Genomic DNA, 13,439 nt, shown 5'->3' with positions numbered 1-13,439 from the left:
AAGTGGAACGTGTTCAACAATATTAGACGTGATTTCCTTTGCGAATATAGACGTGATTTTAGAATGTAGAAAATCATAAGAATAATTCAAATCCACCATTTATTAAATAAAACATTACATCCAAAAAATATTTAGCTTATGCTATACGATGAACCAAAACCTTATCCGTTTAGGTTGAATTTTGATGGCTTATAAGTTTTAAGTTCATTTTATTTGAACAAGTAAAACCTTTTTTTTTTTTTTTGTTTGGAAAAAAAATGTTTCTTTTATTTTATTGTTCATCCTCCCTTTGACCCGAATAAAAGAATAATTTATTTTGGTCAAATTACCCAATTTCATCCTATAAATAAAAGTTCATTTTAGTTGAAATTTTCATTTTTGTCATTTTAAAAGTTACAATTTAACTATAAAAGTCACTGTTATAAAGGTTTTTTTTTTTCTTTTTTTCGTTTTATATGAAGCTTTACTAAATCACTTGTTAAGGCATCATAATTTTGATCAAATGGGGAAAGTTCGAATCTTTCACTCTATAAGTTAAACTAAAAGAAACAAAAATAAAATAAAATAAAATGGTTATATTATAAGTTTTCCCGTTTGGTAACCATTTTATTTTTTGTTTTTGTTTTTTAAAATTAAGTCTATATCATCTACACTTCTTATCATGATTTGCATCTTTATTAAGTACAATAATTGAATTCTTAGTCAAATTCTAAAAATAAAAATAACTTTTTGAAAGCTAATTTTTTTTAGTTCTCAAAACGTCTGTTTCCGCTCCGAAGAGGAAGGTTTGTATCTCGCTTTCTCACGCCCTTATTAGATTAGAGTGGCCTAAGCCTAGCAGGAAAGCGGCAGTGTATGGAGCGCCAAATTGAGTTTTTTTCTAAGTGGAGCCTGATTTTATGTTAGTTTTTTTAAACCATTGGTGATTAGTAAATAACAAATGAAGAAATTTGGAGGTGGAAGTAGTGTCCATAGGTTTAATTTTCAAAAACAAAAACAAAAAACAAAATGGTTACCAAACGGAACCTAAATTTTTAATTTATGTTTATTTTGGTCCCTATACTTTTAACAAGTGTCGAATAAGTCATTGAACTTTCACTTTTGTATCAAATAAGTCTATGCACTTTAAATGTTGTATCAATTGATCCATACACTTTCAATTTTGCATATAAAAGTTATATATATTATTTTTTTAAAAGAAATAAATAATTGATAATTGATCTATTAGATCTAAAATTAAATTCTATGTCTAATAGAACCCTAAAATTTCAATTTTATGTTTAGTAGATACGTAAATTTTAAAAAATAAATCGAATATGTCAAAGATTTATTAGATGCATAACTAAAACATTGAGGAATCTATTAGACACAAGATCGAGAGTTTGATGATCTATTATATGCATTTTTATTTTTTTTAGTACAAAAAACAATGATAGACATTGCTTGTCACAAAAACAAACTTTTAATATCGGGCAACTGACATTAAAGACAATCGATATTGAAGGAGGTGTTATTTAAGGTTTTTAATGCCAGTTGTCTTTAATGTCGGATTAAAGACAACCGACATTGAAAACCTTTTATAACATGATCTTCAATATCAGTTTTCAATCAACATTGTACCTCTATAATGTCAATTTTAAACTGACATTAAAGTCTAGTTTTGTAGTAGTGACATTTTTTTAACGTTCAGAGATATATTGAACATAAAATTAAAAGTTTAAGAATCTAGCTATTAGACACTTTGTAAAGTTCAGGTATCTATTCGACACAAAATTAAAAATCTAAGAGACCTATTAAAAAAATTTAAAAGACTAAAAATCAAATAGATGTAGAACTTAAAGTTCGAGCATTAAATCTATAATTATGAGAAAGACCTTGTACCACTACACATTGAATAAACAAGTAGTGCAATTACTGCCCTTAATTAGTTTTTTTTTTCCTTTTGAAGATTGTAATTAGCTATGGATATCCTTATAATTAGATGAAATTATTTTGCAAAAGTTAATTATTTTAACTGTGTTGATATGTTTACTCTACAATAAAAATCTTGAAAGTTCAATAAACTATTTAAAAATTTTCAATACAAAGACTTATTTCACACCACTTTGATAGGTTATAAATGACAAATTTGGTAGTTTTTTAAATTTCAAAAGTGACGTGTCGGTTTTGAAATTTATATTTAAATTTAATTTATTCTAATTTCTAAATAGTTATCAAGCAAAGTTGAATGCCGGTTGATATAACCAAATGATGATGTGGTAGTTGAATATGTTTATTAAACATTGTTATATTGGCCCTAAACTATCATAAAAATAATAATATAGTCCTTGAATTTTAAATGGTAATAATATAATAGATTTTAATTTCCAATTTGTTAGTTATTAAACTTTAGTATGTAACAATTTTGTCATTTGCATTTTCAACTTAGTAACAATTCAATCCCTCTCATGATTAAAAAAAAATATATATAGAATTGTCCATTCTTGTTATGTTATATAGTTATTGTAGTTTAAACACATTTTGTTCTTAATCAATTTATTAATCTATAAATATAAGAAATTTCATTATGTTTTAACAATATTTTTTATGATAGAAACTAAATTTTTATCTGTTAAAATTTAGTACCAAAACTATTACAAATTTAAAACTATAAAAATTAAACTGTTACTAACTAAAAAAAAAAACCTAAATTATTGTTGTATGAAAATCTAGAGACCAGTTTTTTTAACCTTTAGACTTAGTGCTTAAAAAAAACATTTAGATTTGGTAAGTATTTGATTTTTTTGTTTTGTTTTCGAGGATTAAGTTTGTAGATACTATTTTTACTATCAAATTTATTCCTGTGTTATCTACTTTTTACTAATAATTTAAAAAACTAAGTCAAATTTTGAAAACTTAAAAAAGTCGTTTTTAAAAACTTGTTTTTTGTTTTTTAAATTTGACTAAAAATTCAATCATGTACTTAAAAAATATGCAATTCATTATAAGAAATAGGTAAAAAATAGACATTAACTTTCAAAAATCAAAAACAAAAAATGAAATTGTTATCAAAGAGGTCTAAAATTTTCAAATGTTAATAAATATTAACTTTAAAACTTCAAGAATTAATGATTTATTTGAACCTAAACTAAAATGTAGTTTTTTTTTTTCCTTGTAGAAACCGAGTCAGAACAAATAAAAACCGATTTGGTAATTCAGCCTTCTAATGTTATTTATTTATTTATTTATTTTTTGGTGTGGTTTATTTATTTATTTATTTTAAAAAAATATATAAATTTCTGGAGTGACATGACGAGAGCGGAGCGGCATAACGATACAATACCGGGCTCGACCCCTTCGGTTTTGACGTCAAACCATAATGATCCATTATTTTCTTTTTAATTAAAAAAACCATTTTTTAAAATTTATATTAAATATTTGGATTAAGAGATTGCCACGTGGAAATTAAACGATATTTTTAAATTTAAAAAAGAAGCATCAATTTTGTCTCTAAATTTGTCACTTTCTTTTGATTTTGATCTTAAGTTTTCAATTTCATCAACTTGGGTTAGAAATTTTAACCTTAGTTCAATTTTAACTAAATCACATACTAATTTTAACCAAAAAAAAAAATAAAATTCTTCTTAAACACATCAATTTCAATCAAACAAAGTTTTACGCGAAAATAAATATAACTAACGCACAAACAAACCATTAAATAATATTTTCAATATTTATGAATTTTATAAAAATATGGATCATTGTTTTAAATAGTAAAACTTATGGAAATATTTTTAAATATAGTAAAATATCATTATCTATCAATATCTATAGATAACAACATTTTATTATATTTATAAATAACTTGTTCATTTTTCTATATTTGAAAACATCCCTAAATAATAGCTATAATATTATTTTTCTCTAAAAAAAATGATCAATTATATATGGCATGTAAATTTTATAATTCATTAAATCCATATTAGAAAGGGGGATTTTCAAAAATAGAAAAACAAGGGAAACTATTCATACAAAATAACAAAATTTAATTTTCTTTTATTGAGGTTGATAAAAGTCTATCGATGTTTATTTTGTTTTTTTTTTTTTTGTTAGTTACATAAATATGAAAATTTTGATATTAAAGAAGACATTTCTAACAATATTTGGAGGTGATAACTTATATGAATGATAATATTGCAACAATTTTTCATTTTTAAGGTTAAAGTTGCAACAATGGCTTAAATTTAGGATTAAATTTGTTGAAATTAAAGAATTAATAACTTGACAAGTTTAAGATGAAAATTGATTTTTCTCACTCTATTTTTTTTTCTTAAAATAAAAATGTCTCATCACGTGGCTGATCCGCTCACGTCACGTGACTCTCGCAGGCCCCACTCCCCCGCTTCTCAAGGGTTTATTATTCCTCTTATGCCCCGTCCCTCTCTAACCGTCTCTAAATTATTTGCAAATTATATATATTGTTTTAATTTTTACGAAAAACCTTGTAAAATTTTTGGGGTTCTCTGTGGGCCCCATTTGACCTCTTCTTTCTTTCTTTCTCCCTTAAAACGTTAAACCCCTTTCTCCATTTCCATTCTTCCCTATTTCTTCTTCTTCTTCTTCTAATTCTCTCTGTTCCAATGGCTGTTGACGTTCATTCCTCTGTTTCTCGAGAACCCATCTCTTTTCCTAATGGAGTTCATGATCCTCCTACAAACCCAGATGGAATCGATCATATTTCCACCATTTCTCAACTTCCATTGATCAATGATTCTGACAATCCCAAGCTCGCCGCTAAGCTTTCCATTTCGCCCCCTCTAGATGAAAATCAGACGAAGCTCTCTGATATCGAATCTCCTTCTTCTTCTTCTTCGTCGTCGTCGTTCGATACCGAGAAATTAGAGGATTCTACCCATCATAACGGTCATATTCCCATTCGTCCCCACCACGAATTGAAACCCAATAATGGCGAAATACGCGTATTGGAGCCTCATTCTCAACTTCCTAAACCCGAGGCCCCACCTGGGATTTCCATTTCCTCTGCTGATGAACCGCCGCCCAAACGGTCGCAGAGTTTGGCTGAGAATATCTCCGTCGACATGCCGTCGATTGGGAAGTTTATACGGGAGAGAAGCAATAGCTTATCGGCAGCGATTTTCAAGCGGATTTCGTCGCTTAAAGATGAAGAAAATGACGACGAGGATGACAACGGAAAGTCCCAAACCGGCGTCACCGAAATCAACCTCTCCGGTCTCAAAGTCGTGGTGAAACTGAAGAGCGATGAAGAGAGAGAGAGAGAATTAAAGGGAAGAATCAGCTTCTTCTCAAGGTCGAATTGCAGAGATTGTAAAGCGGTTAGAAGTTTCTTCAACGAAAAGGGATTGAGGTTTGTTGAGATAAACGTCGACGTTTTTCCTCTAAGAGAGAAAGAGCTGATGAAGAGGACGGGAAGTTCATTGGTGCCGCAGATTTTCTTCAACGAAAAGCTATTTGGGGGTCTCGTGGCGCTCAACTCCCTAAGAAACAGCGGCGAATTTGACCGGAGAATCAAAGATATGCTGAGCAATAAATGTCCCGACGACGCACCGGCTCCGCCAGTCTACGGTTTCGACGATCCAGATGAAGGATCGCCGGACCAACTACTGGAGATCGTGAAATTTCTGAGACAAAGATTGCCGATTCAGGACCGATTGATCAAGATGAAGATAGTCAAGAACTGCTTCTCCGGCAGCGAAATGGTGGAAGCGGTCATTCAGCGCCTTGACTGCGGCCGTAGAAAGGTATGCTCTGTTTTCTCCTTATGCCATTCAGAGTTCTGTATTCTGTTTTTTCTGACCGTTGGATGCAATTAAATATGACATACTTTTGACCCTGTTTTGAAATCCTACGGTCATTCGAACTTGCCATCTCATCGTTTTCTGTTCCGCGAAACATCTGATTATTTTTCAATTCAAAATTTCTTACTCCAAATTGTTTCCCTCATATTACATATATAAAATTGGAAATTTAGTTATTAGTTAAGGAATAAATAATTAAAGCTTAAATGTCCAAATCCTGACCCCCACTCCTTTCCTAAACTAAAATAGAATAAAAATTTAAATTTAGATGCAAAATCTTTCAAGTTTAGAGAATTTTTAGTATTATTACCTCTATTAAATGGCTTGTTATAGTAGGAACATTTAAAAGAAGATAAAACACAATAATACATTATTGAACAAAGTATCAAATAAATTGTGAATAGAATTTTTAATACTATCACTCCTTCTATTTATTACCAAATCAAACCTATTAATATTGACGATGATACTAAATTTAGAGTGATATGTTAGCTATACAAGAAATTATTGCAATGAAAAATTGTTTAGGCCTTGGATTTTGGGAGAGGACTTTGGTGAAAGATATCCCACGTGCCCATTAATGATGGGGGCAACTAACTAACAACAAGGTGAAATGATAAGATAAAGAAATTTGAAATTGAGAAAAATGGTTTTGTAAATTGTGGTAATTAATAGGTTGGCTCTTATCTTAAAAATGGATCTTATGATTATGGGAACTAATCTCATGTAGTTGCATTATTACTCCTATACTCCTATATTGCTATTTTTAATCTAATTTAATAACGTAGAGTAATAATGAAGAATTTATGGTACTTGTATTTGCATATACTTATTTCAGTTACATTTGTAATTTTTGTTATGAAATTAATGATTAAATCCCACGTCATTTTAAAATAACTAGTTTTTTTTTTTTTGGAATGATATAGATGGGATGCTTTTGCAAGAGGCTTTGGTTGTTAGGTTGAGGAAGAATGTATAGTATGATTGAGTTGAGTAATGATAGGGAGTGAGCGTTTGATATTCTGCTACGCTACATCTGTTTATATTTGATCTGAAAAACAAGCAATATAATATTAAACTTTAGCACAAATTTCAATGGGGGTATTAGAAAATGGTATTGTATTGTTGGTAGATGGAATTTGAATCTGATTTGTGACTGAATGAACAATATTATAGGCCGTTGAAATTGGAAAGCAGATGGCCCAGAAGCTCTTTATCCATCATGTTTTTGGGTAAAATCTCTCTCTCTCATTTTCTTACTTCGTGGTTAATGCCATTTCGTTTTTTATTTTTGATTTTTAAAAATTAAATTTATTTCTTCTCGATATTTTACATTCATTTGTATTTTTTTAAGTACAAGAATTAGATTTTTAGTCAAATTAAAAAATAAAAAAACCAAATTTTTAAAAACTATTTTTTTAGTTTTCAAAATTTGGCTTAATTTTTAAAACCATGGGTAAAAGTAGATAATAAATCAAGAAATTTAGAGATGGAAGAATTTATAAACTTAATTTTCAAAAACAAAAAACCAAATGATTAATAAACGAGATTTTAATTTTTGAAGTTAATTTTTTAGGTTAAATTACGAGTATGGTCTAAAAAGTTTGGATAAAGTTAAAATTTAGTTACCATAGTTTGATAAAATCTTATAAATAATCTATATGGTTTTATAAAATCTTCTCAAATAATTCTATCGTGAGGATTATTTATCAAGGTTCATCAAACTAGAGAGACTAAATTCTAATTTTTTTCAAACTATAAAGTCAAAATTGTAATTTAATCTATTTTTTAAGAACTTATTTTCTCTTATTTTATTATCACAATGATTCCTAGAGCAAAATAATTTAACCTTTGTTTTTGGTTAAATAAACTAAACTTTTGTGTCAATCAATAAGTTTTTAAACTTTAAAATATTTAATATACTTTTTTCTAAACTCTCAAAAAATATTTTAATTTTTTTTTTTGTGGTTTGTTTGAATGGTTCTAAATACTTAACAAATATATATATATATATATATATATTTATCAATGATAGTAAAATTTTATTATTCTTTGATAGAGTTTAATAGAAACTGATACTATTAATATTTATCAGTGATAGTTTGACATTTTTTCTATATGTGAAAACTTTCTTATATGTTTTCATTTAGAAACTTTTTTTTTTCAAGTGCCCTTAATGCAAGGTCAATATTTCTTATTGCAAAAAATACAAAACACATAAACTTTTAATTTTGTGTTTAATGTGTGAATTAAAAAAAAAGTACGGTCGAATGGATTAATGATTTATTGAATCTAAAGTTGAAAATGAAAAGACCTATTAGACTCTTTTTTAAGTCTAAAAATCTTATTTGACACAATATTGAAAGTTTGGAGATTTGTTATACAAATTTAAATGTTTTGAAAATCAAAGAAACACAAATTTAAAAGTTTAGAGAATTAAATAAGTTGATTCAATAACCTAGCACAACAAATAGAAGATTTGAGATTATATCTTATTTGATGTATAATTTGATTGTGATTAGGGAAAATGAATTTGAAGATGGGAATCATTTCTATAGATTCCTTGAGCATGGGCCATTTATAGCCCGGTGCTTCAATTTCAGGGGCTCGGTTAATGACAATGAGCCCAAGCCCGCAGCCATTGTTGCACAAAAACTAGCCAAGATCATGTCCGCCATTTTAGAATCTTATGCCTCTGAAGATCTCCAACGTGTTGATTATCTCACCATTAGCAACACTGAAGAATTTCGAAGGTACAATTCTTTACAAATTTCCATATCTTTTTATGTTTATTTTCTCTCCCTATTTTGCATTAGCATTAAACAAAGAATTAAGAACTAACAAAACAAATTCTTTTCTATATTTGGCATTGTATTGCTATTCATTTCGAGCATTGATCAGTCTTGTGATGACCATAATTAATACTGGAACTAATTACTTTATTTGATTAATTTAGTTTTAATGGTAAATCATTTGCCAACTTTAAATTTGGTTTGATTTGGTTTGAGTTTGGTAATTTAACACTAATTCAATTAATAAATAAATTGTGAAAATTAATTATCATCAGATTTTAGATAATAAATGAATATAGATATAAAATAATTATATATGTTTTAAAAAAGGAATCTAGATTTAAACCTCATTATTTATTCATATACACATTAAACATAAAAATCAGATTTCATGTAATCAGCCTCCTCAATCATCTCATCTGTTCTCAAGTTTCCTTTTCTGCATACCATATGTTTCATTTGTCTAAATAAGCACAATTATGTTAGACATGAGGGCCTCATTGGTAACATTATTAGTTTTTTGTTTCTCGTTCTTTCATGAGATAATTATGCTGTTGAGCCAAAATTGAGGGCCAAATTGGACTTTGCCCAACTTCTTAAAACTTAAATTATTTTGACGGTTTGCGTGCATCATCATCGATGGAATTATCAAAACAATTTTATTGTACATAATTTGTTGGACTCTTGACTCTCGTCCTTGTTCTTTGCTGTCTCGTTTTCAATCTCACAACTCTTCTTATTTGTTTTCTTTTAATAAAAAAAAGAACAAGAAGAAGAATGAGTTGTAAGTGAAAATAGAGAGAGCGGAGAATGAGAAAACTTAAACAAGTCAACCGAATGAAAAACCATTATTTCTTTTTAAATAATAATAATAATAAAAAATAATAACAAATCTAGTTCTCTTTTCTCAAATTTTTTTCCTTTCCTTCGTTTTTATTTTGGAAAAGAGAAAAAAAAATCCAATGAGATTGTTGTTTTTCCCCTTCACCACTTCTAAAAATGCGTCCTTCCTTCTCAAACTTATGGAATGCAGGTACATAAATGTAATAGAAGACCTTCATCGCGTGAACCTCTTGGAACTGTCACATAATGAAAAGTTAGCTTTTTTCTTAAATCTTTACAATGCTATGGTGATTCATGGGTCGATAAGATTTGGACGACTAGAGGGTGTAATTGACAGAAAATCCTTCTTCTCCGACTTCCAATACTTAGTCGGCGGACACCCATATTCACTTGTAGCCATAAAAAATGGGATTCTCAGAGGCAATAGGAGGCCACCCTATTCCTTTGTCAAACCCTTCAGCAGTGCTGACAAGCGATTGGAGGTAAAGTTTATCTTATCATTTCAACTTTTGAGGATTATGATCTGTTTTCTTCTAACCTTCGGCTGATACCTATTCCATCTCTCTGATACTTTTGTTCTGATTCTGTTTCATTAGTTTAGATCCTTTGCTTTTTTGTTGAACCACTCCCTTTAGCACCATTTCCTTGTCTTTTCTAAACCTGATCATTTTTTATTTCATTAGATATCTGAAGGGAACTGCCCTAAATCCAAAATTTTAGTAGTTATTTTTATAATTCTTGACATTCATTCTCACTGGTGGGCTGAAAAAGGTCAATTCAATAGTTTGATGCAGTATTTAAGGAGGAAATGATATCACAGTAGTTCAATGTTCCCTTATAATATATTAGACAAAATCTAAATGCCTAAAATGGTGGATTATACTTGAAATTAAAATTACGATGAAAATTGAGACTTGAAACGATTTGACGGACTAGAAGATAGAGGAATATAATGGGATGGCATCTTTTAAAATTCATATTCTGAATATGATATACAAATGTCAGGTCGCGTTTGGGGAAGTGAATCCATTAATTCACTTTGGACTGTGCAATGGCACAAAGTCAAGCCCAAGAGTAAGATTCTATACTCCTCAAGGAGTCGAAGCAGAGCTAAGATGCGCCGCAAGAGAATTCTTCCAAAGTGGAGGAGTGGAGGTTGACTTGGACAAAAGAACTGTGTATCTCACTGGAATCATCAAGTGGTTTGTCACCAAACTCAATCTTTTACTTTCTTTTTTCTTTCTTTTTCTCTTCCATTGAGTTCCATCTCTATGAGTTTCAATTTAATTTTATCCCAAATCTTTTAGTTTATTTCAAATGAATCCTTATTAGAAGTCTTAATGCTAAAACTTTTCGTCGTAATGGACGTAGTTGAAACCTAAAAAGTACTGACACTTTAATTTAGCTAGTGTGTTCGTGTCTGAAATGTATCAAATATTTGGACATTTGGATACTTGTTGGATACGTATCAGACACTTGTAAACATACATAGAACCCTTGTTTAGTAGACTAAAAAGACACATATATGATAATAATAAAAACTTTTAGCGTAAAAAACACTAAACTAAGCTTTTTAAGCATATAAATGCATCAACCCATTTATTTTGATTTTTTTAGTATAAAAATGATATATATTTCTAAAAGAAAAATACTTGAGTGCATCTCATACAACACCTATCTTTGTGCATTACACCAAATTGTTCAATCATACTTTGTCATGTAGAAAACTCTTTTTATTTATTTATTTATTTTAAAATATTTTAATACTTTTTCTATATGATTGATGAAGGATGGATGGATAAAGATGAGTGCATCAATATTACATTTTCTAAAAATATATTTTTTTTTTTGCAAACGTATTCTTATCATGCATGTCTTAGTTTTTTAAAAAATAACGTATCCCTGTGTGTCCATGTCGCATGTCATATCTATATCTATACGTTATTAGATTGAAACTAACTATACATATGCTAGGAACATCTTGAATGATTTTATTCGATCGATTTTAGTCATGTTCTTAGACTAGGTATTTTCTTCTAATGTTTCAAAAGTATAATTACACCGAAAATTGCTGACACGAAAGGTAAAATCAAAAAGCAAGATTTAATGTTTTAGTTTAATAATAAATGGAGGTAGTATGAAAAATTATACGTGGTAGCATGATAAGTAATTGTTCCTATATTTGATGATGAAGGGCATGAAAAAAGAAAGAAGTAGTGATGGAAATTTGTTGGGTTGGGGTTGGATTGCAGGTTCAGTGTGGACTTTGGGCATGAGAAAGAAATATTAATGTGGATAATGAAGTTCTTGGATGCCAATAAAGCAGGTCTTTTGACACACCTTTTGGGAGATGGAGGTCCAGTCAACATAGCTTACCAGAACTATAATTGGACTATGAATTCTTCTTGATGTGATCACTTTAATTAATTTCTCCCAATTGCAAAGGACAAAAATATCCTCAAGGATTTTGTTTGTGGGCTTTGTCATTCCTTCATTGCCAACCATTATTGTAAATTAGTATTATAGCTTTCTTCTTCTTCTTTCTCAGCCACCCCTTTCCTAAGTTTTTCTCAGAAATCCCAATTTTTTTCTGGGAATATATGGGGTGTTGTTTTGTTGTTGGGGTTTGGGGATAGAGGGGTACAATGGGAATTGGAGATCTTCATTATTTACAAACCATTAATATATAAATTTATATATTACTTATGGGAATTCATTTGTTATTAATTTTTCGACAATTTATACCCTTGAATTTTGCGAGTGTATCAATTCAAACTATTTAAACCTTGAATTTTGAGGGTTATATCAATTTAGACCCTGAACTTTGGGCTATGTATGAATTTAAATCTCAAACTAATAATTGTATCAAATTGTATAAATTTAAGTCCTAAATTTTCCTATGTGTATCAATTTAAACCTTGTACTTTCATAAATATATCAATTTAAACCCAGAATTTTCATAAGTGTATCCAAATAAAACATAATGGATGGTTTAAATTGATACAAAGTATGAAAGTTCAGGATTTAAATTGATACAATTATTAGTTTGAGATTTAAATTGATACAATCCCAAAAGTTCAACATTTAAATTGATATAATTATAAGTTTAGGGTTTAAAATAATACAACTTTCAAAGTTCATAGGTAAATTTCAAGCTTATTTCATTTTGGTTTGATTTTCTTTTTAAATGTATGTTTTAATCTACAGACTATTATAATAGAGCTACAATGATTTTTGTCATTGCTTTGCTGTAATTTTCTTAAGGTAAGTACGTAGATAAAGTGTCTTGAAATGTGTTCTAATATGTTGACGTCCATGTATGTTGTCTAAGTCAAGTATAAAATTTAGAGATATTATGTCGCATTATAATAGTAGGAACAAAAATAGTTAATTTTTAGTCAAGGTTCATTAGTTAAAGTATTATATCCATATATAAAATTATAAAAAAATTATAAAAATATATCAATTTATAGCTTTAAACTTTTGGTTTTGTATCAAATTAAATCATAAACTAATAATTGTATTAATTTAAATCTTGAACTTTGGAGTTGTATCAATTTAAACTCCAAACTAATAATTGTATCAATCTAAACTCTGAACTATTATAACCGTATTAATTTAAACCCTAATCTTTCATAATTATATCAACTTAAACCTTCAATTATATTTTATTTGGATACACTTATGAAAGTTTTGGGTTTAAATTGATATATTTATGAAAGTTCTTAAATGGATACACTTAGAAAGATTCAGGGTTTAAATTCATACATATCCCAAAATTTAGGGTCTAAATTGATACAATCCAAAAAAATTTAAAATTTAAATTGATATAACTTCTAAAGTTTAAGGGTATAAATTAATATTTTTTCAAAAAATTATTATATACATGTGTACTAAAAGATTTTTTTTAGGTTAATTATAAAAAATACTCATCTATAAAATTCAAGTTTAGATTGACTTGTTAATTATTTATCAAGCTTAATATACT

The 13,439-nt window shown here is 28.5% G+C and overlaps 1 protein-coding gene across 1 annotated transcript; it reads left to right on the top strand.

Annotated features, from left to right (window-relative positions):
- The first annotated feature begins 4,434 nt into the window (after window positions 1-4,434).
- LOC120092544 (glutaredoxin-like protein) lies at window positions 4,435-12,163 on the top strand. Its single transcript, XM_039050661.2, has 6 exons — window positions 4,435-5,759; window positions 6,993-7,048; window positions 8,339-8,569; window positions 9,642-9,933; window positions 10,457-10,653; window positions 11,704-12,163. Exons 1-6 carry the CDS (start codon window positions 4,620-4,622, stop codon window positions 11,858-11,860), a joined length of 2,073 nt encoding a protein of 690 aa, XP_038906589.1. The 5' UTR covers window positions 4,435-4,619; the 3' UTR covers window positions 11,861-12,163.
- The last annotated feature ends 1,276 nt before the right edge of the window (window positions 12,164-13,439 follow it).

The sequence above is a fragment of the Benincasa hispida genome, chromosome 12 (genome assembly GCF_027475165.1).
Source record: "Benincasa hispida cultivar pf3 chromosome 12, pf3_genome.v1.1, whole genome shotgun sequence".
In the NCBI taxonomy this organism is placed as follows: domain Eukaryota; kingdom Viridiplantae; phylum Streptophyta; class Magnoliopsida; order Cucurbitales; family Cucurbitaceae; genus Benincasa; species Benincasa hispida.
This window is presented reverse-complemented; position numbering and strand designations above follow the sequence as displayed.

Bases quoted from the DNA above. Each gene is read 5' to 3' on its own strand.
- LOC120092544 (XM_039050661.2), top strand. From the start codon at position 4,620: ATGGCTGTTGACGTTCATTCCTCTGTTTCTCGAGAACCCATCTCTTTT. The intron at 5,760-6,992 runs GTATGCTCTGTT...ACAATATTATAG, and splicing joins TTGACTGCGGCCGTAGAAAG to GCCGTTGAAATTGGAAAGCA. The intron at 9,934-10,456 runs GTAAAGTTTATC...TACAAATGTCAG, and splicing joins GTGCTGACAAGCGATTGGAG to GTCGCGTTTGGGGAAGTGAA.